The following is a 24,348-nucleotide window of genomic DNA, read 5'->3' as shown; positions in this document are numbered from 1 at the left end:
AAACAACTAAATGAAACAAGCCTGTGGCTGGCTGGAGCTTGACAGCCAGTCAGCCTTGGAGAACAAGCATGGGGTCTCCAGGGACCGCACTGTGGCTCAGTAACGGGGACAGAGCGCCGCCAGGGTCAGCTCTGTGTCCGGTCAAGGCTGCCTGAGGTCTCACCAAGTCATACGAACCTTTCTGCCAGTGGCCCTGCCTGGCACCATTGCTGTGGGGTTCCCACAGCTGTGTCGGTGACCCATGAAGAGCCTGCAAGGAAGGCTATTCCAGGCCACTGTCCCTTCCTCCTGGGGCTCTGACCCAAGTCAGGTCATTTGATGGCCCTCCTCACTATCCCCTCAGCATTCTGAGCTGGCCTCCATCATGGGACTTGATGCACTGCTTTGTAATGGACTATTTTCTCATTGACCTGCCCCAGTGGATTGTGAGCTCCACCAGGTAAGGCCCTGTATGCATACCGGGCTTAGCACAGCACTCAACACACAATAGATACGCAATAGAAATTTGAGGAATGAATGAGTGAAAGGACATACAGGAGCCCAGGATATTCTTAACAACATGATTCAGCAGAAAGAATGTGCAGTCTGGTGTCCATTCGACCAAGAATTACATCCCAGGTGTGCTATTCACGGTAGATAGTCATGTAGGGTCTGAACTCCAGTTTTCTCCTCCATAAAATGAGATTAACATAATCTTCCTTTAAGGGTTGTTGTGGCTATTCAAAGCTTACACTTGCTCAATGATTATCACTTCCTTTCTCCCTTGACGTTTTGAAAGGAAACTATTCTGTTCTCCCCTAAAATGTTTTTTGGGTGATGAAAGAATTAAATATTGGGATAGTTAGGCCATGATTTTGAAGCGGGGTGATGATATGAACTCAGATTCTGTACAGAAAATAGAAATCATTTTGGGTAATTCAAAAAGAAAGTGATTCAACGCAAGGAATTAGGGAAATAAAATTGCCAAAAAGGCTGGAAGAGTGGATGTCAAGAACCCAGCACTGGACTACTGAGTTCAAGGGCATCCATCCACCATGGCTGCCATGCTCACGTCAGGAGGCTGCTGCCATCACATGTGCTGCCACAATGGCCAAATCATCTCCAGGATTTGTAACCTCATGTGTTAGTTTTCTATTGCTGCATGACAATTTTACCACAAACCTAGGGGCTGAAAACAACACACATCTATTATATCATCGTTACTGTAGGTCAGGAACCCAGGCATAGCTTACATGGGTCCTGACTCAGTGTCTCATGAAGCTGCCATCATGATGTCAACTGGGGCTGCAGTCTCATCTGAGTCCTGCCTGGGGAAGGAACTGCTTCCAAGCTCACATGATTGTTGACGGCATTCAGTTTTTTGCAGGGCCTCAGCTTCTCACCAATTAGTATTAGGCAGAGGGCATCCTCAACCCCTTACCACACGGCCACTAGCTTCTTCAAAGCCAGTAAGAGAGAGAGCATCTCCTAGCAAGATGGATGCTACAATCTCATACAACATAATCATGTACATGTAATCCCATCAGCTTGTCACATCCTATTGGTTGGAAGCAAGTTACAGGTCCCACCACCCACACTGCAGGGGAGAGGATTACACAAGGGTGTGAATGCCAGGAGGAGGGATCACGGGGCCACCTGAGAGTCTGTCCACCACACCTTGTTTGCCTGCAGCCTTAGCAGCAGGAGGGTGGCTTCCCCTCACTTCTTTCTGCCTTCCACGTTATTCACAAATGCATCTGATCGCAAAGCACAATTTACATTTATAACCCCAGCTGCAAAGTATTCTAGAAAATGACATGTATAGTTTTCCAACTTCTCTAACTAGATGGAAGGTAGAATTGCCATTGAGAGAGTCAATTCAAAATATCATCACCAGTGGCACGTGATACTGATTATCTGCTCTAGTGGACAATCTTACTAATATGTTGACGAGACATGTATTGAATACTTGCTGCGTTAAGAGTTAGTGTTGCAAAATGGTAAAGAGTGTGGGCTTGTAGTCAGATTGCCTGGATTTGAATTCTGGTTTTGTCTTAAAAATCCTCATCTGTGGGACTGCCCTGGTCGCACAGTGCTTAAGAATCTGCCTGCCAATGCAGGGGACACGGGTTCAATCCCTGGTCTTGGAAGATCCCACATGCTGTGGAGCAACTAAGCCCACGAGCCACGACTACTGAGCCCGTGTGCCACAACTACTGAAGCCCGCCAGCCTAGAGCCCATGCTCCGCAACAAGAAAAGCCACCGCAATGAGAAGCCCGCGCGCCGCAACAAAGAGTAGTCCCCGCTCCCCGCAACTAGAGAAAGCCCGCGCGCAGCAAGGAAGACCCAACACAGACAAAAATAAATAAATAAAAAATAAATAGGGGCTTCCCTGGTGGCGCAGTGGTTGAGAGTCTGCCTGCCAATGCAGGGGACGGGTTCGAGCCCTGGTCTGGGAAGATCCCACATGCCAGGGAGCAACTGGGCCCATGAGCCACAATTACTGAGCCTGCGTGTCTGGAGCCTGTGCTCCGCAACAAGAGAGGCCACGATAATGAGAGGCCTGCGCACCGCGATGAAGAGTGGCCCCCACTTGCCACAACTGGAGAAAGCCCTCGCACAGAAACGAAGACCCAACACAGCCATAAATAAATAAATAAATAAATAAATAATTTTTTTTAAAAAAATAAATAAATTTATTTAAAAAAAAATCCTCATCTGTAAAATGGGCATGATAATCATACTTATATAATCATATAGTCGGTGAGTGCTTGGCATAGAGTCAGCATTCAATCAAAGTTAGGTATCATCATTCTTGTGGGTCAAGCAATTTCCTAAGTGTTTTCCACACATCATCTCATTTGATTTTCACAAGAGGCTTACGAAGTTGCTATTGTTATTCCCATTTTACAGATGAGAAAACAGTCTCAGGGAGGTTATACAATTTCCCAAAGATGAGCAAAGCCAGTTATTAGCAGAGTTCACAGCTCTTAGTCATTGGGTTAAACTGCTTCCTCTTTACACTTTGAAGATAGATTTGATTTTTATAAATGGCCATAATCAAAATAACAGGAATAATAATAATCCCTTAAAATTATATAGGACTTTACATCTTACAAGGTGTTTTCTCACTTGAGACTTCTGACAGAATGTTGTAATGTGTATTTGTTGTTTGGTTTGAAAATACTCAATTCTGCAACAGAGGAAAAAAAAATGAGATAAGTGAAATTCATAAAATATGTTAGAAAATATGGCATTTGTATATTTAACATAGATAGAAAGGGATGGAAGGATCAAGAGATATCTAATACTTATGAGGCACTAAATATTCATGAGGTACTTATACACTACATTTAAGGGAATATAAGTGATATATAAATCTGCATGAGTCCTATGAGGAACTAATATTCTGGGTGTACTACATATACATGAGCAATCAATATTCGTGAGACCATAATTCAGTCACACACTGATTGACACCCATTCTGGCTCATGTGTCCTCTGCAAGCTCATCGCTGAAACTCATGGCTGCTTAGCAGGTGAGCTGCAAGCTACAGCTATTAGCCTGGTGTACTTGTCCTGTCTCTCCAATAGTTTAAGTGTGTGTTCTTGGCCAGGGCACTTTCCGTTTGCGAGCCCCTTAGCTCAAATCTCAACTCTGGTCCTGTAACCAAACCACCAGCGGGGAAGGCTGATGTGGCAAAGAAAGAGACAGGGCAAATGAACACTGCCTACCCCAGGATTCGGTGTGTCCTTCCACCCTGATCACACCCTACCTCAAAGTGCTCATCTCTTTCCTCTTACTTCCACTATGTGTTTTACATTGATTTTATAATCCACATGATTCGACATCCTAATTTGGTTAGCGAGCCTTTCTATTTCATGACCTCTGGTAGGGTGTACCAGTTTGCCTGGTAGTGACCTTAGAGGCTACCACTGCATCATGGTAATTTCCCATGTGATAAATGATGGGAGATAGGTTAAGGATCATGCTTCCCTCTTTATGGATAAGGAAATCAAGAAATATAGAGGATATGTGACTTATCCAAGGACACACAGCTAGTAAATAGATTAACTGGAATTAATAACACAGGTTTCTCCAACTCCAAATCTAGTTCTTTTTATTCTAAACAAGTCCACATACCAAAAAAAAAAAAAAATCAGAAGGTACTATAAAAAAATGAAATAGATTTTCCTTGTGGGCCTCTAAAGAAAATTTGCAAAGAAAAATTCCAAGGCTGTTCTGAGCAGTGGTTCCTGGGCAGAACAAGACATCACTCTGGCGAAGGCCTTATTTTGATGACGCCACACTCACACTCATGCCCGTACTGGGAGCATCCTTAAAAAGGGCCTCTTGTTTAGACTTACAGCCACCCTTCCTCTGTTCCTCATTGATTCTGTAAACATAGCCTCCTTATGCGCAAGACCCCCAGCCAACAGGCGCATGGAGGCTCTGATGCTATAAGGAATTATGTCCAGAAAAAAAAGGAGGCTTGAGCCAGAAAGGGTTCAGTTGTCTTCATGTCCTTCCCAAAGCTGGATCCCTTGCCAGACAGTATCACCCTCAGAGATTTGACCTGTGTGTTTGCTCTGGCTCTTTTAACTGTTGACTTTTGAATCAACTCTAGGTTGGCTCGGGTATGAAACTTGCTTTCCTCAAATTAATAGTTACTTGAATAAGCACTTTTGTTCTTCCTTCCATTCCCTTCCTCACTACCTTTGAAGCCATATGTAAATAAAGGTTGCTGGCCAAAAGGATTTGGGGGCTGTGACTAAGGCTCTTGGGTAAGGACCATCTATGTCAATTCCCAAGCTTTTGTGGGAAACGTCAGTCTTTTCAGGGGAGAAAATGGGTAAGCCACAATGGAACCTTGCAAATAATTTTCAGCAATCATTAGGCACCCCAAATGTGTAATTTTTCTGCAAATTTGCGCTGGCTTTGCTCTTGTTTCCGTTTCATCATAGCCATATTACCTCCTTCAACTGCTTTCAAATCCCTAGGTTAGAAAAACATCACAACTGCTATTCATGGATATGAAGAACTCAAGTTATTAACAAGGAAAATGGACACAATACAGTCCTGTATTTTTTCAATCATGTTTTTGTGCATGTGTTTGAATGTGTGCAGGCACACATAGAGACAGCAAGAAAAACATGTGGAAGGAGAAATAACAAAATGCTTAAGTGTACTTATAGAGGAATTATAGGTAATTTGTACTTGATTTTTTAAAATAACTCTCCATATTGCTTAAATTCTTATAATCATCTTTCATTGCTTTTGCCATTTAAAAAAAAAAAAACCTTCTCTATTTCCTTTCTGAATAGAAATAACAATACTTAACAAGGTCTTTATTGTTATCAAGGAGTGTTTAAAGCTAAATAATCTCAGCTGAATTTCATAACATCCCTGGGAAGTCAGTATCATCTTTATATCCGTTTTATAGATGGCTCAGACATCCTGTTGTATCCAAGGTTACACAGCTACTAAATAGCAAAATTGAGAGGCAAAGACATATTTTTGACGTCAAAGCCCATGTAATTTCCACTCTGCCATAGATGCTCTCTGTAAGTACTTTCAGCCATGTGTCCCCAGTTTCAATCAACAATTGTTCTCTGGCATGGCACTCCAGAGGGGTGCAAAGATAAAAATTCTGCCCTTCCAGGAATTCACGGTCCAGAGCAGGGGTTCTCAGCCCCAGCTGCTCACTAGATTCACCCTGGGCCAATTTTAAAACTCTTGATGCCTGGGCCAACCTCAGATGGTCTTTAAAACTCCTCAGAAGATTCCAAGGTGCAGTCAAGGTGAGAACAACTGGTCTACCAGGGAGCTGGCACATCCGTAAATGCACAGATCCACCAGAGACAATAGATATACTCAGTTATGACAATTCACTGTCTTGTTTCCAGTAATTGCTTCCTTCCTGGCATTTTATGGGTACTTGGCATATGGATCTCTTTGCATGGATGTCACAACAATTGAAGACTATAAATTTAAGGCTATGTACTATAAACAGGTTTTAGTGTTTATCCTTGAAATTTGTCAGAAATAGCTTTTACACTCTCTTACTGCAGTGTAGTTGGGCAGTGCCGTGTAGCAAAGAGAATTCTAGATGTGGGGCTCTGAAGACAGGTTTAGTCTTGACTCAGGCTGTAAAAACTGTGATTTGGGACAAGTCACTTCTCCTCTCTGGGTCTCAGTTTCTTTCTCTATAAAATAAAAGGGTTGAACCTAGGGGCAGGACAGGAATAAAGATGCAGAAGTAGAGACTGGACTTGAGGACATGGGGAGGAGGAAGGGTAAGCTGGGATGAAGTGAGAGAGTGTCATGGACATATATACACTACCAAATGTAAAATAGACAGCTAGTGGGAAGCAGCTCCATAGCACAGGGAGATCAGCTCGGTGCTTTGTGATCACCTAGAGGGGTGGGATAGGGAGGGTGGGAGGGAGACGCAAGAGGGAGGAGAGATGGGGATATATATATATATATATATAGATAGATATAGATATAGATATAGATATAGATATAGATATAGATATGTATAGCTGATTCACTTTGTTATAAAGCAGAAACTAACACACCATTGTAAAGCAATTATACTCCAATAAAGATCTTTAATTAATTAATTTTAAAAAAAAGACACAGGACAAAAGCAGCAAGGCCATAGCAAAATGCAAGAAAATTCATCTGAAAACTTTAATTAAAGAAACTCCACTGGGGCTTCCCTGTTGGCGCAGTGGTTGAGAATCTGCCTGCCAATGCAGGGTACACGGGTTCAAGCCCTGGTCTGGGAAGATCCCACATGCCGCGGAGCAACTGGACCCGTGAGCCACAACTACTGAGCCTGCGCGTCTGGAGCCTGTGCTCCGCAACAAGAGAGGCCGCGACAGTAAGAGGCCCGCGCACCGCGATGAAGACTGGCCCCCACTCGCCGCAACTAGAGAAAGCCCTCGCACAGAAACAAAGACCCAACACAGACAAAAAAAATAATAAATAAATAAAATTTTTTTTAAAAAAAGAAACACTGTTTTTTCAGACATTATCAAAGGCTGACTATACAATTCACAGATTACATAAAATGTCAAAAAACAACATATTCGGGCTTCCCTGGTGGCGCAGTGGTTGAGAATCCGCCTGCCAATGCAGGGAACACGGGTTCGAGCCCTGGTCTGGGAGGATCCCACATGCCGCGGAGCAACTGGGCCCGTGAGCCACAACTACAGAGCCTGCGCGTCTGGAGCCTGTGCTCCACAACAAGAGAGGCCACGATAGTGGGAGGCCCGCGCACCGCGATGAAGAGTGGCCCCTGCTTGCCTCAACTAGAGAAAGCCCTCACACAGAAACAAAGACCCAACACAGCTAAAAATAAATAAATAAATAAAAATTTAAAAAAAAAACATATTCAAGTGATGATCAATATGCCTTGTTTGTAATTTATAAATAATAACATAAAAAAAAGGGTTTAATTAGATGCTGTCTGCCATTCATCTAGCTCAAATTTCCCATCATTCCCTATCATGTAACCCTAGATTGCCAAAAAGCAGGGAGTCCAAGATAGACAATGAATTTAAAACCTACCTATTTCAGTTACATATTGCTACATTATAAATCACCTCAAACTCTAGTGGCTTAAAACAATGGTTTCTGATTTCTGATTCGGTGGATTGACTGGGAGGTCCTACTGGTTTCACCTGGGCTCACAGGTGCAGCTGCAGGCAGGGGGAGCCAGCTGAAGCTGGAACATCCAAAAGGGTTTACTCAACTGCCAACTGGGCTGGCTGTGGGCTGGGGAGCCTTCGTTCTGCTCCACACGACCTCTCATGCTCCAGGAAGATAGCCTGGACTTTCTCCTAATATGGCGGTCTCAAAATTCCAAGAGGGTAAGAGTGGTTAAGAGTGTAAGCTGCAAAGCCTCCTGAGGTCTAGGCTCTGGAACTCCCACAGTGTCACTTCAGCCATAATTATTGGTCAAAGCAAGTCACAGGATTAGCCCAGATTTAAAAAGAAAAATTTAAAAAAGGGTGGAGCAATAGATTCCACCTCTTGATGAGAGAGGCAACAATGACAAGTTGCAAAGTGGTGTGGACACATGAAGTATGATTCAGGGGTGGCCGTTATCATAATAATCCTCTGTGGTATTTTTGCCTGGAGGTGCCATATCATGTAGTGGTTAAAGGCACCGTCTTTGGACTCAAACAATCTGGTTTCAAATCCTGCTGCTTCCACTGACTTGTGATATAGGTCAAGAGACTTAAATCTCTCTGTGCCTGTTTCCTCGCTGGTAATTTGACAAGGATAATAATCGTGCCCACCTCATGAGGCAACTGTGGTACATAAATGTGATTATGTCTGTAAAGCCCCTAACACACAGTAAATGTGTCCTAAAAGCTCTCTGCTCTTGCTACTGCTCCTGGTTTTCTGCAGGAGGTGAGGGAGCTGCTGCATCCCTCAAGTCAAGGCAGCAACCCTTTTTCCCCTCCTTCCCAACATTACATGGGTTAGACTGACTGTAGTCATTTGTTGCAAACCTAAGGGGTTAAAATGCGTTTGGTACTGGTTATCACTGAGCTCATTCACATACAGCATCTCTTCTGTGAAAGGTCCGGCTCCGAGTGCTGATCTTAAAACAAGGAATGTGACTTTTGGCCTCAGTGGGAGGAGTGGGTTTCAGGCATGAACAGCTCTTGTTCCCCAGTAGCCCCTGACTCCTGACTGCCTGGCTGAGTGCCATTCCAGGTGAGAGAGCCCTCTGCCCCCTGGGAACCTCAGCCCCACCTGCACAAAGCATGCCACCACTTGCTGACCTTGGCTCTCACTTGGAGGGCTGAAAGGGCCTTCAAGTCACTGGTGTGGTCCAGCCTGCCATTCAGTGCCCGAGGTGCACAGGCTCCCTAAGTCAAGACTTACCTGTGACTTGTTCTCTGGGATATATGACCTAAGTTTTCTCCAAGGCAGTTTAACTATACTCAGCAGTCTGACTCGGGGCTTTGGAGTCAGACAGACCTGGGTTCAAATCCATATGCTGACACCTACTAGCATCATGACTCAGGGCAAGTGGGATAACCTCACTAAGCCTCAGTTTTTTCCTTTGTAAAATCATCTACCTTACAAGGCTGCTGTAAAGATTAGAAATATGTATATAAAGCACTCAACTCAGACTCTGGATGTTAGTAGGATTAAAGTAGATAATTTATTCAAAGTGCCTAAGAGCTCAGGGTACACAATAGGTCCTCAAAAAAAAAATTTTTTTTTCTTCCCTTTCAGTATCAGGGTGAATCTAAGCCTGAAGATATTCATTTATTAACTTATTCAACAAACCACTGCAAATGCTGCAAAGAATACAAAAAGAGAATACAAAAGTATATCAAATTCCAAACTGGAAGCCCCATGAAAGCAGAGATCCCACCTTTTTGTCACTCGTTGTCTAAAAGGTATCTAGTACAGTGCCTGAAACACAGTAGGTGTAAAATAAATGCTTGTTGAAAGAAAGATAATCTAGTCTCTGCCATCCCTGAGTTTGGATTTAAAGAGAAGATGAGGAATATACATAAATAACTGCATTTTCAGGTTGATTGATTCAAGTGATCAGAGAGGAGCAATGGCTGTGGAAGAAATTCCACCCTCCTGAGGGTTAAGGTAAGGCTTCAAGGGAGAGGTGCATTTAGAATGAGCTTTGACGAAGGGGAGGATTTCAAAGTGCAATATGGGAAAGAAGACTTAGAATAAAAAGGAGGACCACGTTTAACCTATGGCTGAAATTTAGAATTGAAGTTGTAAGTGGCTCTCTCTCTCTGTATGTTTATATGTCTGTAATTCAGAAAGGCCTCAGAAAACCTCTCATTATCTGATTGTGTAGTATTTTCCCATCTCTGGGTGGTATTCCCAAATTATATTATAAAATATCTTAAAGGAGCTCATTGTGTTCTGACTGGCTTAGAGACAAAAAAGCTCATATATAAAGTGAATATTCTTAAAATTCTCAGGAATAAAGGAAAGTGAGCCTGAAATACTTTCAATGTGGAAAAGAAAAGGTATTCTTATAGAAACAAACTCAGAATTTTTTAAAAATTCAAGTTCTCAAGATGTAGGTGAATCTTTGGCAAACAAGACTAGGTCAGTAATTTCAGTTTAATAAAATAGCCCTGTTTTCTCTGAGCTAAAGTTAAGCACGATACAAACATACATTTTTTACTTTACATAAATATCTTCTTCCTAAGCTTATCCAGAGTTACTGATAGAGCAGGTTAGCATTACTTCTACTAAATATATAGAATTTTTTTAAATTTAAATTTTTGTTTAACCATATCATATCATTATTCTGACAAACTTTATTTCAACAGTAATTGAAATTACATCAGCTTGAAGATAATTTCCAAGATCTTTAGGTAACTTAAAACCTTGGACTGATACTAAATTGAGTTAATTAATAGATATTCATTAGATACTAAGATCATTTCTAAGAAGATACAATACTGAAAAAGTGTCACTAAGTATAATTTAAGATTGTATACTTTTGCTTCCTATTTTTATACGCTATGGGGAGGGTATATGTACATATTTGGGTCTGTTAATGAATGTGTTTCTGTTTTTACCACTTTGAGAAGTTGTAATAAAGGGTGTGCAAAAGCTATAGAAAATTGTAGAAGGTTCCTGAAAGGGGATTTAATTGCGGTCAGAGCTGGCTACATTTGTTGGGTTTATTTATGAGATTTTCATTGTCTTTGAGCTATTTTACACCTCTCTATAAATTGTAGATGATGAATACGCAAACTCTGTCTTGTCAGGTAGAGATTAATTGACTTCCTTCTTCCGCTTAGAGAAACCAGTTTTGGTACCTAAGCTGCAAACTGAACCAGATCCTGTTACCTTGCCCAAATTGTCAATTTTCCCCAATTTTTCAGTCTTCCAGATTCCTTCAATATCTGGCTACAACCTTCCAAACTAACTTTTCCAATTTATCTGGCTTCTGCCTGGTGGCATTACTGAGAACTATAGCCTGACTGTCCGTATCCTTCCTGGGACTCTCGGTTGCCTTGCAGCTGGCCATTTTCCCCAGGACCTGAAGAAGGCCTGGAAGCTGAAGCTCTATGGCTTGATATAAAGCTCAAAGGACTCACCATTGCAGCAGACCATGCATGAGCCCGAATTCTCTCTGGACAAGCCACTGTCTGGATTACTAAGTAAGGCCGATGAAATACTTGGGTCACGCATGCCCTTATATGAGGGGTAACCTTGACTATGGACAACAACACAACCAAGAGCATTGACATCCTAGCTCAAGAGCTTCAAGAAACTCAAGGAGCTGTGCTGCATAACTGGATGTTTTCCTCCACTGGCCTGTTGGAATCCACTGGACTGGTTACCCTTAGAGTTCAACTCCTGGTTCTTTACTTTAATACAACCTTTTATGTTACTGTTTCCCTTTTTTCATTTTAACCATACTTCTTTTAAGATGCCTGATCTCCAGGACTCTAAAATAACCAACCTTTGCCACCACTTCTCTGCAGATGGTTGAACTGGTTTTGCAGGAATAGAGGCAACAAAACGTCCTCGAGAGACTATTTCTCAGACCCTGCTTCACTCCATTCAGGGGTTTATAAATTACCTCTGAGTTGTTCAGTGACAAGTGATATTCATTCATTGTGAACAAAAGGGCAGACTGACAATGTTGAACTTTACCTGAGCCCTGTGCTCTCAGAAAGCAGAGCTGGCTAAGAAATTCCCCTACACCTTTGTTCTCTGAAATCTCTCCTCTCTTTTGTGTTCCAAGAAACAGCTACCAGCAATGCTCTCCCATGTACTAAAAGAAGACCCTTCTCTATCCTTCTTCGTGACTCTTGTAAGACTGTGGATGACCCGCTTGTTGACCTGCCTTTATTAAAATCCCAGGCCCCCTTCCCTTTCTTAGAGAACTTTCTCATTCATGAACATTCTCCCTATTGCAATAGCTTGAATAAAATCATCTCCTTATTTGACAATCTGTTTTGTCTGTTACACTTTCCAATTTAAAAAATAAATAAAGATATAGGAGGCTTTTTTCCTGCCTTTGGAACAGTTGTGTGAGGAGGTGATGTCTGAGACAGTGACAGTCACCTCCAACCATGCAACAAGCCTGAAGATGGCCGTCCACATGCTGAGGATGACACAGGGAGAAGTGGAAAGTACCTGGGTCCTTGATTACTTTGTTACATTGCTGAAATAAGTCAATCCTTTTACTCCCTGTCACTTCCAGACTTCTTGTTATGGTAAGTAACATATAGTCTTATGTTTTAAGTTATTCTCTGTTGGGTGTTCTGTTCTGAAGCCCCAAATACCCCAATAGGATGCCTGTTGGCTTCAGGAAGAAAGAAAACTCGTGCCCAGAAATCTTGAAAGGTGTTTGAGAAGAAATGATTGCTTGTTATGTGTAGGCTGTAGAAAGACTCAGTTTCCTGTGTCCTTCTGTGGCACTGGAGTTGTAGAATCATTCCTGAGAGGCCAAGACTGCCACAGACTCAAAACAAGCTTTCAGGTGTGAATGAAGAATGATTCAAAGGCAACCTGTGTGGATAGGTGATTGACAACCCAAAGAGCTGTTGGACACCTCAGCAGATGCCAGCACCGGTACATAACCTCACGGATCAAATGCACTCTGTACCTCCCCTATAGCATATACAAGTGTTTCCAGGGAAAAGTGGGGATGCTCAAATGGACTGAGATGAACTTTTATCCACATGCAATTGCCAGACTCATGAGGCGAGGGCTTTGAAGATGACTGTCTAGAGGGGTGGCCCTCATACTGAACTCCTTCAATCTCTAGAGTTCCCAGGAGGAAACTTGGAGTATTGGCATGAGTTGGGGAAGGGGGCAGCAGCATAAGGGATGGGAACCCGACCCCCTGTTGCAATTCAACCAGAGCCATCTAATTTTATGTTTTCTATTTTGGGGTTGAAAGTAAAATTTTTCTCAGGACAGAATTCCAATGCTAGAAAAAATTATTTTGAAACCTCTGAGCTAGAGGATGCATCTCAACATCCTTCTCCCATCCCCGTCCTCAGGCAGACCTTGAGGCAGCAGGTATATGGCTGGGGTTGAAGGTGAGTGTTGGGCACACAAGTTTCCAGAACTTCACTGACATGAATGCCTATCTTTACTATGGGTCAGAAATAGGAGGGAGCTTGGCCCAGCTGTAGCAACCATATTTTGATAAAGAAATTTACTGTTACATTCTCCCAATAAAATAAAACTCAAATCCTCCAAAATTTAGCCTGGAAGGAGAATCTCCAGGTGGAGGATAGGAGTTGGACCTAGAAACTCTTCTTCTGTCCCTCTGGGTTCCGAGCATTCTCTTCCTCTATGGATTTTCTCAATTTGCTTGCTGTCTCCATTCTTTATTTTTTTTAATTATTTGTTTTTATTTTTGGCTGTGTTAGGTCTTCGTTGCTGTGCGCGGGCTTTCTCTACTTGCGGCGAGCAGGGGCTACTCTTCGTTGCGGTGCGTGGCTTATTGTCGTGGCTTCTTTTGTTGCAGAGCACGGGCTCTAGGCGTGTGGGCTTCAGTAGTTGTGGCACATGGGCTCAGTAGTTGTGGCTCGCGGGCTCTAGAGCACAGGCTCAGTAGTTGTGGCACACAGGCTTTGTTGCTCTGCGGCATGTGGGATCTTCCCGGACCAGGGCTCGAACCCGTGTCCCCTGCATTGGCAGGCAGATTCTTAACCACTGCACCACCAGGGAAGCCCACTGCCTCCATTCTTCAATGGCTCCCCACCTTCCTGGGCAGGAAAGGTGCTGCTCTCCCAACATCTTTCTATCTTTCTTCAAACATCTTTCTATTTTCCCCTTAAAATGGCAATGAGTCACTTTCACAGATTCTTCAGCTAAGACTGGAACATTCAAAAACAGCTGAATGTTAGGGAAGAGCAAATAGGGAAAACAGAGAGTATAAATCATTTAAATGATGCAACTTCCAAAGCACAGGCTCTGATTCCACTTGAACTGGATAGGTCTCAGGGATTTTACCTCTTCTCATTTCACACAGGTTCCATGAATGGCAATGAGCTAGCTATCCAAAGGGCTGACATCACTTCCCAGAGCCTTTGCCTAAGTCCTCACTTCAGAGCTCCCCCCTGTTGCCCATGGGTGATGCCGTATTGATGGCCACCACCTAGGATCTTCTCTTAAACATCTCGACTCTTTCCATTGACAAGATCAAAAGAGATTCTCTCCCCCTACCTATCTAAGCTTGGTTCTGACACATATTTTTCCCCCCAGGATTGACGGGATGATTCATTCTTCAAGGGAGATTGCCCCGTACAAACAATGGTATAGCTTTACACTTTTGGATCAAAGAGTCTACTGTTATCTTAATCCTTTTATAACCAGATAGGAAAAACTATGCACCAGGATTTCTCTTATGAAGAACACTGTATTTTGGCCTGAAGGCTGTGGGATATGGGGTGGAAAAGCTTTTATAAATACTTGGGGCTTGAAATTTATCTTAATCCCTGGATCTGAGTCCAGGTCTGTTCCTGGGCTGGGGTAACAGATGCACTTTTCAGTAATAGAAGAATTTGAAGTTTCAACAGGTAATCCAGGAAATGAGGAAAGGTGCCTTGGGCTGGTTACTGCATGAAGGAGGAATTTGGAGAGAACAAGAATGTGTAAAAGTGGACTTTGGTGTGACTGCTGTAAATTCTTCCTCTAACTCCCCTTAGAAATCTTTAGTAAAATCTACAATGCTCGTTTGTGCTTTGGTGTGAGTGAATTCTTTTGGATATTGACTTTCGTGTCTGGTTGGGGTCATCCTTGGTGCAACACAGGGTTGGAGGAAGACAAAATCTAGAGACAAATGGGCCATGAGAGAATAAGTCCTCGGGGAACAAGTGCTGCGAGAGACAGGCTGTGAAATTGGAGTTGTGAGGCGAGTTTAGCTGGATCTTGTAGGTCAAGGAGGCCCTAGGTGACTTCAGAGCCACAGTGTGATAAATTAGCATTGTAATCCTTCACTGATCCCCAATATCTAAAGTGCATACTCCTTGGTGGGAGAGGGGCTACTCCTCCAAATAACTTTCTTTCTTCAGCTGTCTTTCCATTTTCCTTCTAAAATGGCAACAAATCTCTTCCACAGAGATTTTTTTAGCTAAGACTGCAATTTTCAAAACAACTAAGTAGTAGGGGACTATAAATCAATTAAATGATGCAAGTCCCAGACCACAGGGCTCTAAGTCTTTGTATGGATGACACACAAAGCCCATTAAAATCTGGCCTCCCCAACTCTCCAATGTCATCTCTCCAGCACTCCTACTTGTCACTAACCCTGCAGCATTACCACCTTTAAGAAACCTAAATGACCACTCTCTCACTCCACCAGGTAGAACTGACCACTCTTCACTCCACGTCTCACTGGAGAATAGCATCCAAAACGCTTTGTGTAGATATTTATTCACATGCTTCTCACTTCCAGTAGACTGAGTTTCTAACCCCAGAACCTAACAAGTGCTTACAAAGTAGTAGAATCTCAATAAATAATGTGTTGAATGGAAAGGATTCCAAAGCAGGATACAAAAACAGACAAAGAGCAGATAGACTAGGTTGGAATGACAGTTCTGCCACTTATCAGCCAGAAGACTTTGGATAGGTTCCTGAATCTCTCAGAGTGTCAACTGCCTCATCCATTCACAACAGCCACTTTGTAGAGAGAAGTTGAAAGCAGGGGTCCCCAACCCCCTGTTAGGAACCGGGCCGCACAGCAGGAGGTGAGTGGTGGGTGAGCAAGTGAAGCTTCATCTGCCGCTGCCCATCGTCCCCCATCACTCCCCATCGCTCCCCATCGCTCCCCATCGCTGGCATTACCGCCTGAACCATCTCCCCCAAGACCCCCCGTCCATGGAAAAATTGTCTTCCACGAAACCGGTCCCTGGTGCCAAAAAGGTTGGGGACCGCTGGTTTAAAGTATGTAAAGAACTGGCCCATAGTAGGTGTACAGTAAGTAACTGGACACTATTAGTGAGTAGGCTGGTGGTTTTCAAGATATTTCTTTTCTAGCGGTGTAACCCTTTAAAAAATGAAATGGTCCACAGCCCTGAACAAGAGCAGAGCTGTTCTAACTTACGTGTGCAGCCTCAGAGCCCTACCTGCTTAGCTACTTCCCCATATTGACACAGTCAGTCTCCACCCCAGAAGAACCCAGGGCTCCCAGAGTAGGGAATAAAATCTACTGCCTTAGACCAGCATGCGAGATACACAACGGGTAGTATGTGAGATGATTTTTAAGTGGCTTAAAGATATAGCATTAAATAACACTGATTTTAAAAGTCTCTATTCAATTAAAGAAAATTTTCTGATTCTTTAGGGGAAAAGTCTGAGTTTGGGGATGTTTTTAACTTTTCTCTTACTTTTCCTAAGACTCCAATATTCAAAGAGGGCAGACTACAGCCTCAGAACCTTCTAGCGGTACCCAGCTGGAATTTAACACTATGGATTTGTTCAGTTCCAACCTCTACCTATACAGTGCTCTTTAAGTTTGGGGAAATTATTTGACAACAAAATTCACTTTCTTTATTTGTAAAGCAAAGGTAATAATGCTTACTTCATTTGTGAGTATCAGCATGTATTTACTCTAAATATATTTACCGAGAGATTTCTGTGTGCTGTGTGGCCTGGTGGAATACAGTGGTAGACCAGACAAATGAGACTCTTTGCCCTCATGGATCTTCCAATCTAGAGGTAGATATAGATCAACAAAGAGAGGATTCATTTATATAGCACGGTAAGCCCACTGGAGGCATCCAGGATACTTGGGAAACACTTAAGAAGGACACCTAACTTGACTTGGGGGTAGGGGTAGTCAAAGAAGATTTCTTGGGAAAAAAATGGCAGCTCAACTGAGTTCTGAAGACCTATTTAGTCCAGAAAGAGAGGAGGGAACAGCATGTGTAAAGATCTAAGAGGCGAGGGGCACTGAAATAAAATATGCTGAGTCCTTAGTATAATGTCTCGAACACAGACATTTTTCAAAATGGCCAGCAGCCTTTAGAACTGTTATGTGCTTGGCCTCAAGAATATTAGATTTATCTCTGTACCTCAGCATGAAAGCAGTTTCTGCCACATAGTGGATGCCCAGTAAGTGCTGAAAATTAAATGATTGAATAAACAAATAAATGAGTAAATAAATGAATGAATAAATAATTGTTAGTTATTTCTATCTGCTCCTAGAGACCGGTCCATATCACGAGCCATATTCTTACTCTGCCCTTGCCTAGAATAGTCCGATTCCTTACACTGTAGAGAGAGTAATCCTGCAGCCTGGTTTGGACTTGGGACTTGGGAGATTTTTGCTGGGTTCATCTGGCTTCACATGGCCTCCCTTACCTCTAACCCAGGAGGGGCTGTGCTTTTTCCTCCTATGACACTGACGCTACTAACTGAGACCCGCATAGCTGCTTTTCTTCGAAAGGCATTGTGTCTGAATGGCTCTATTTGTCATCTCACAGAACTAGGCAACTTGTCATATTGTAAAAACAACATGGCTGCCTTATCTTCTGGGACCACACCTGACTGTGGCTCATGGGCCAATGGAGCAGCTGAGCAGGTGAGAGGGCATTAAAAAGGAGTTAAGGCAAGTCAGGCTAACAATAATAGTAAGGATAAACATTTATTGATCACCCTTGGAAATGGATACTGATATTATGCACATTTTACAGATGAGAAAACTGAGGCTTGGAGAGTGATGTGATGGTGTTTAGTCAGGGGTAGCTGGGATCAAACCCCATTAGTGCAACAGAAGAGCAGGTACTCTTGACCTCAACCATGTTTACACAAGCAAACAAAGCAAAACAATACTTGCACATGCTGCCCATACCTGCCAACACCAACAAAATCAGGGACATGCCAACAAAATCTATGCCAAACTTTGTTTCTGTTGACTTTGAGAACCTACTAGGACACTGAGTAAACATTTATTTAGGAAAATGGGGAAAAGATAACAAATAGATTGAACCAACCAATCCCAGTCATGGAATCATTTTTTCTATTTTGAACCACATCATCTCAGATTGCACTTTATCAGTTTAATCTTTCTTAACTTGCAGTCACTGCAGCAAAAGGCTCAGACTCTGATAGCAGAGTTAGTTCTGCCTCTGGAATTATAACATGGCCTCCGAATTCTCGATTTCTCCTTACTTTGTAGAACTAGCTCTTCTTTCCAAATCTCAACACCCAGATGCTGGGGAGCAATATACAAACTACTAAGAAACTCTTTGCTTTAGACATCTGCCTTCCAGTCCCCCCTTCCCCTCCTTCCCCACCCTCGCACCCTCCCCCTCCCCCCCCCCCACTGTAGGTGTTTGACCTTCAGACCCATCGCTGCCCCGACCCAGGACTTCGTCCCTTTGAGATTAGTTAGGCCCTGAATATGTTCCTCAAGATTCACCTCGAACATGGATAATTTTCACCATTTGTTTAGGGCCTTTACTACCCAGGCCCTGAGCAGTGCGTCGTCCATGCATGACCTTATGTACTTTCTGCAGCCCACACAAGTCCTGAGCTCCTCTCCAACGGCCCTTTCATGTGACCTCCTCTTTCTAACTCCACCATTTTCCTCACTCCTCATTTTCAGCAGATCGCCATGCTGCATACTTCATAAAGACGATAGAGGCGATTAGACAAGATCAGCTCTCCTTGCCCCTCCTACCCAAACCCACCCCCTCCCATCTCAAGGGCTCCATGCAATTTATCTTTTCTTTCTTAAAATGTAAACCTGTCCCTCACCTGACAGCCTCTATGTTAGAATCTTTCCCTTCCTTAAACACACATAGTCTCTCTTGAAATTCTGATCCATTCTTGCTTTTATCTTTTTTTTCTTTTCTAACTGAGCCAAAGTTTTCAGATTCTCTTTTTACTTTCTCCCTTACCTTCCAGTCCTCTGTGGTCTGTCTTCAGTTCTCACTGCCCCATCAAAACTTATTTGGCAAAAGTCACATGGGACCTCCTAATTGCCAAGTCTGTTGGTGAGATTTTTGAAATTGTCTCATTGGGAACCTTTAGGATACCCAACACTGTCAGTCATTCTTTTTTCTAATAACCTCCTGGCTAACCTGACTTAGGAGACTGTACTCTCTCATTTTGCTCTTTATTTCTCTGATCCTGTTCTCTCAAGCTCCTTCAGAGGCCTCTTTTCTTCTGGGTGAGGTCCTGGCCCACCTCTCCAGCCCCATCTCCCACCAGGCCCTCCGTTCTACTTGACCCTGTAAAGACACTCACTCTCATGTGTCTGTCTATACATACCACACAGCCTCAGGCCTCCATGCCTTTGCTCCTGCAGTTCCCCCTTTCGGGGATGCCCTTCCCCCTTACTTTGCCTGGCTCACCTTACTCATCCTGTAAAGGTGACCCGGACTGTACCTCTGGTTTGGAAACTAGCCTGTCCCCTCTCGCTTTCTCTCCTCAGCTCACCCCCTCCTCTGCTCCCAACAGCTCAATGGCACCATTTGTCTATGTCCTTTGTCACACTCTTATGGTTTTTGTTTTTGTTTTGGCCTCTCAGATACTCTCAGTGGAGCTCCTGGATTCATCGCTATGAGGCCTGAGAGATCCATGGCAACCACATGGTGGCACAAGGGGCACAGGGCAGAGCAGTGCAGCGGATTCCTAATCAATTAACTGAATTAGGAAGCTCAGTGGGAGTCCCTGAGGTCCGACGGGGAACCCTGGACCCCATAATCCGAAGCCTCCCATGCAGCCAAGCACTCTCTTTTCTCTCTGCTGGCTTTGCTCTCTGTTCCCAGGTTGCTCCATGTCACAGGAAGAAGTCAGGCCACTGCTATGCTTAGCATGACTACGAACCCTGTTATCTAATCTCCGTGGCTCTGAGGCCACTCAGAAAGCCTCACTGATGCTAGCTGACTCCTATCACGTTCCTCAGACCACATTTTCTTCCAACTGCTTCCATTTTTCTTAAGCCCCCGCAACCCACTCCAGCCCCCTTGCCCACGGCTCCTTCTTTGCTTGGAAGACTGAGGTCCTTGACTTCCTTCTTCTCCCATTAAAAACCTCTATGTTTCTTCCCAGCCTCTCCTCCCTCCTCCGGGCTGCTCAGGGACACCCGCGCCCTGGGCTTGAGGAGGTACTCCTCCCCCACCAGTCCTAGAGATCCGACTCCCCCAGATCTTCTCCTGGTTCCTGCATCTTCTTCTTCAGCTCCCCCAGGCCCACCACCTCAGCTTAAAAAGAGGCTCCAGTGTTCCCCACACAAATACATACATAAATGGATAAACGAGCAACTTTTTTTTTCTATGTGCTTCATTCAAAACACCATCCCACCTTTCTCTTTCATGGCTGCTTCCTCTCCTTCACCTCTTATGGCTTTGAATTACATAAGTAATCTATGTTCACGGCAGAATAGTAAGAAACTGCATGGAAGCAAAAAGGAAAAAAAAATCTACTATCACAACACCTCGGAAATAACTCTATTATTATCTGGAGTACATCTTCCAAACTTTTTCCTATGCATCTATGTAAGTAAAGTTAAACAGATTTTAAAGATAAAATCATATTCTATGTTGTGCTCTGTAACTTGCTTTTCTTATTTCACAGTGTACTTGGAGCGTCTTTTCACGGAGCTCGCCCAGATAATCCAGGATCATCTCCCATCTCAAGATTCTTAACTTAATTACACCCGCTAAATCCTTTTTGCCATATAAGGTAACATATTCGCAGGCTCCAGGGATTAGTGCTTGGACTTCTTTGGGGAAGGGGGGCATTATTCTACCCACCCCAAGTAGTCAGTAGCCCAGAAACATGGGAAGGGTTGGCGTGATAGGTGGGGGGATTCCCGGCACAGGGAACAGCAGAGGTCTGATGAAACCTCAGTCTTGCCCCATCACCCAAAGCCTCCATGCCCATAAAGGTAGATCTACACAGTCTTTTTAAAAAAATAAGTTCAGGGTTTCCCTGGTGGCGCAGTGGTTGAGAGTCTTTCTGCCAATGCAGGTGACACGGGTTCGAGCCCTGGTCTGGGAAGATGCCGCGTGCCGCAGAGCGGCTGGGCCCGTGAGCCACAATTACTTAGCCTGCGCATCTGGAGCCTATGCTCCGCAACAAGAGAGGCCGCGATAGTGAGAGGCCCGCGCACCACGATGAAGAGTGGACCCCGCTTGCCACAACGAGAGAAAGCCCTCGCACAGAAACGAAGACCCAACACAGCCATAAATAAATAAATAAACAAATACTTAAAAAAAAAAAAAAGTCTATTAATTAAAAAAAAAAAAAACAAGTTCACAATTATAATGGTACCTCTTTTCTGGTCAATTCCGTCTTCCTTCCTTTTGTTAGACGCCTTTCCCCCACAGCACGTGATTCTGGTGGGTTTGTCAAGGAAGGTACATGTGCTCCGGGCTGACCAATCACAGTACTCCACACCTTTGCGCACAGCAGTTGAAGGATGGGCAAGCGATGCAAATGGAGTTGGTAAGATTCTTGGGGGAGGGGCCTGGCCTGGATGCGGAGACCAGGAAAGGTTCTCTCTTGTGGAGATGGTGAGCTCTGGAAATGGTGGAACCACAGGAGGCCATCCTTCTCATCATGAAGAGAGATCCTGTGTAAAAATGAAGCCATTCCAGAGTAAAGGAGAGAAACATGGTGGTGTGGGGCGGGGAGTGGAGAGAGAGATCGATCTTAAAATCAGAGGACATCATCTGAGCATTTGGTTCCAGACCTGCCTAAGGCCAGGCAATTTCTGGGCTCTTCAACTGCATGAGCCAATAAATTCCTCTTACCTTTCTTTGCTTGAACTTTGAACTAGTTTGATTCAGGTTTCTGTTACTTAAAATAAAGAATCCTTACTAATATAATATTATTCCACCATATGGATGCATTAAAATCAAATTAACCAAATTCGTTAATATTTGGCCTTTAGATGGTTTCCAATTTGTACCAGTACTATTTTAATAAGACCATAGTTAACATCCTTGTACATCTATCCCTATGCATATGACTGATTATTTAGAAAACATTCAAGGAAATACAGTTAGAATACATTTGAATGTATTCTTTAGAATACAGTCAAAGAAACCCATCAACTTAACCCGCTGTGATCTGGCTCCAACCCCACAGCTCTCCTTAAACTGCCCTCTCCTAGGTCACCAAACATTTAATTGCCTATTCCAATAATCCTTTTCTCCATCCTCATCCTATTCAGCCTTTTCTCACTCCTTCCACCTCGAAAATCCTCTTAGACTTCAATGAGCCTTTCTCCTTATCTTCTTTTCTCATTTCCAGGATTGAACTCGGATGCCAATTCAGAAAAATTGGTGGAAAATTGGGAGTACTAGGTTGAGGTGGTTTGGGGTTTGTAGTTTGTTTGTTTTGGTCAGGAAGAGGTGATGTATTTCACATATAATGGAAAATAATATAAAAATGAGTGGAAGCGTCTTTTAGGAAAATCACTTGACTTCTTGTGACTATTGAATAAATATACATTTATTTCTAAGAGAGTGCTTTCTTTTTTCCAGTTTTATTGAGAAATAATTGACATACATCACTGTATAAGATTAAGGCGTACAGCATGATGGTTTAATTCACATTTATTACCACATGAAATGATTACCACAATATGTTTAGCTAACCACAACCAGGATCTGCAGGAGAATGTGAGATCAATTAGCAATGTTTACCAATGCACTAAGGCACTGGGGGGGAGGGGCCGGGGCTGAAGTGAGAGGTGGTAAAGACTATAGCCGGAGTCAAGCATTTGCCATTGCTATAACCAGAGGTTCTTAACCTGAGGATATAGATCAGGAGATTCCCTGGGGGTTCCAAAGTGACCCAGGGGCTTCATAAAGCCCCTGGAGTTGTATGCAAATGTTTGCCTGATTGTGCATTTTTCTAGGAAGAAAAAACCATAGCTTTTATCAAATTTTAAGACTCCCAAAAAGATTAACAGCCATCTCTGGGATGGTTTCCTATCCTGTGTTTTCATCAAGTGACCTTATGGCGCTCACGGTTTGGAGAAGGAGAATCAAGTAACCCAGTAATTACCAGCCAACCTAACACATACAATGACTTCATGAAGATATGGGAGACCCTGAGAGATTCTTCAGGGAGAAACACAGAGGCCACTTAACACTGCCCTTTGGGCCAGCCCAGAATAACTTAACTGAAGGGGAGGGTGGGCAGGCAAGTTAAGAGGAAGTACAGCTGCTCTTTGTGACACATATTCATCCCTTTTCTAACCTGTTCTCCCAACCCTCTCCCAGCCTGCTCTGCCTCTGCTTCTCCCAAACCACTCCTAGCTCTCTGGTACCCAGGAAGCCAGCTCAGTGCATGAGCAGGGGCCTCCCTCCAGCTGTGCCCCCAAAGCACTGAAGTTTGTGACATTTGGAATTTTGCACATTTGGGAAACAGTTTTCAAGCCAGCTACCATATTTCACTTTCAATATAATTTCCTGTCTCCCCTTTCTGTCTATTGTAGGCCTCTTAAATCATGGTGGCTCCATCCAGACCTCCTTATCTTAGTGACTATCTATGTTTTGCATTCCTTTCTTCCTCCCCCCACGCCCCCCACCCACGTTTAATGGGAAATGTTTCCTGTCAACTTTTCTTCTGTTCTTTCTGGTGACTGTAACTCCAGCCATTTTGTTATCTCCAGTGAATTTCATTAAAAAAGAATGAAGATCCCATGTTCCAAGATCACTTGTGTAGATATTAACTCAACTAAGATTGACCCTCAGGCTTCATCACATCCTCTGGAGACCTCCCAGAATCCAGCCTAATAACTGTTTTTGTGTTTTTATGTAGTCCATGGTCACAGTTCTATACTGTGCCTTGACAGACCACATTGGATTCCTTCCAAGAACACCATTTCTTGAGACCAAGTCAATGTCCCATTAAAATTTTAATCTGCCTCCTGTTGCCCATACGTATTTGTAACCCAGTCTTTCCAAATACCACTTGATCTTCCGCAGAGAATTTATATTTTACGTATTTTCTCCTCACATGATTACGTGGAGCACTGCTGCACACAAAAAAGGCCCATGCATCTCAAGGCCCTACAACTTGATGCCTTTTCCTTCTAGACATTTGTCCTCTACAGGAGTATGAGCTCTGAACTCAGAGGACCTACATTCAAATTCCGCCTCTTATATTTCCTAACTGTGTGACATTGGGCAAGCTGATTAGCATCTGTGAGTCTCAGTTTCCTTATAGAGTGACTGACAGAAATAAACTGCATAGAGTTATTGAGGTAATTCAATGAGATAATACATGGAAAGCATTTAGCAAAGTACCTGGCACATGAAAGTATAGCTTTAGGGAGAATGCCCACACCAAAACTGTCCACATCCTAATGCCTGGAACCTGAGAAGGAAATGGGGAGATTATCCTGAATTATCGG

At 43.4% G+C, this 24,348-nt stretch overlaps 1 protein-coding gene across 1 annotated transcript in view; it reads right to left on the bottom strand.

The window, feature by feature from the left end:
• Positions 1-24,348, bottom strand: part of ME3 (malic enzyme 3) — a 327,764-nt gene that overhangs the window by 276,588 nt on the left and 26,828 nt on the right. Inside the window, exon 2 of the mRNA XM_082410149.1 lies at positions 21,252-21,552. Within this exon, the coding sequence (XP_082266275.1) occupies positions 21,252-21,552 (301 nt within the window). The remainder of the gene's footprint in view (positions 1-21,251; positions 21,553-24,348) is intronic.

Source organism: Balaenoptera physalus (assembly GCF_965194825.1).
Source record: "Balaenoptera physalus genome assembly, chromosome: 10".
NCBI classification, from domain to species: Eukaryota; Metazoa; Chordata; class Mammalia; order Artiodactyla; family Balaenopteridae; genus Balaenoptera; species Balaenoptera physalus.
This window is presented reverse-complemented; position numbering and strand designations above follow the sequence as displayed.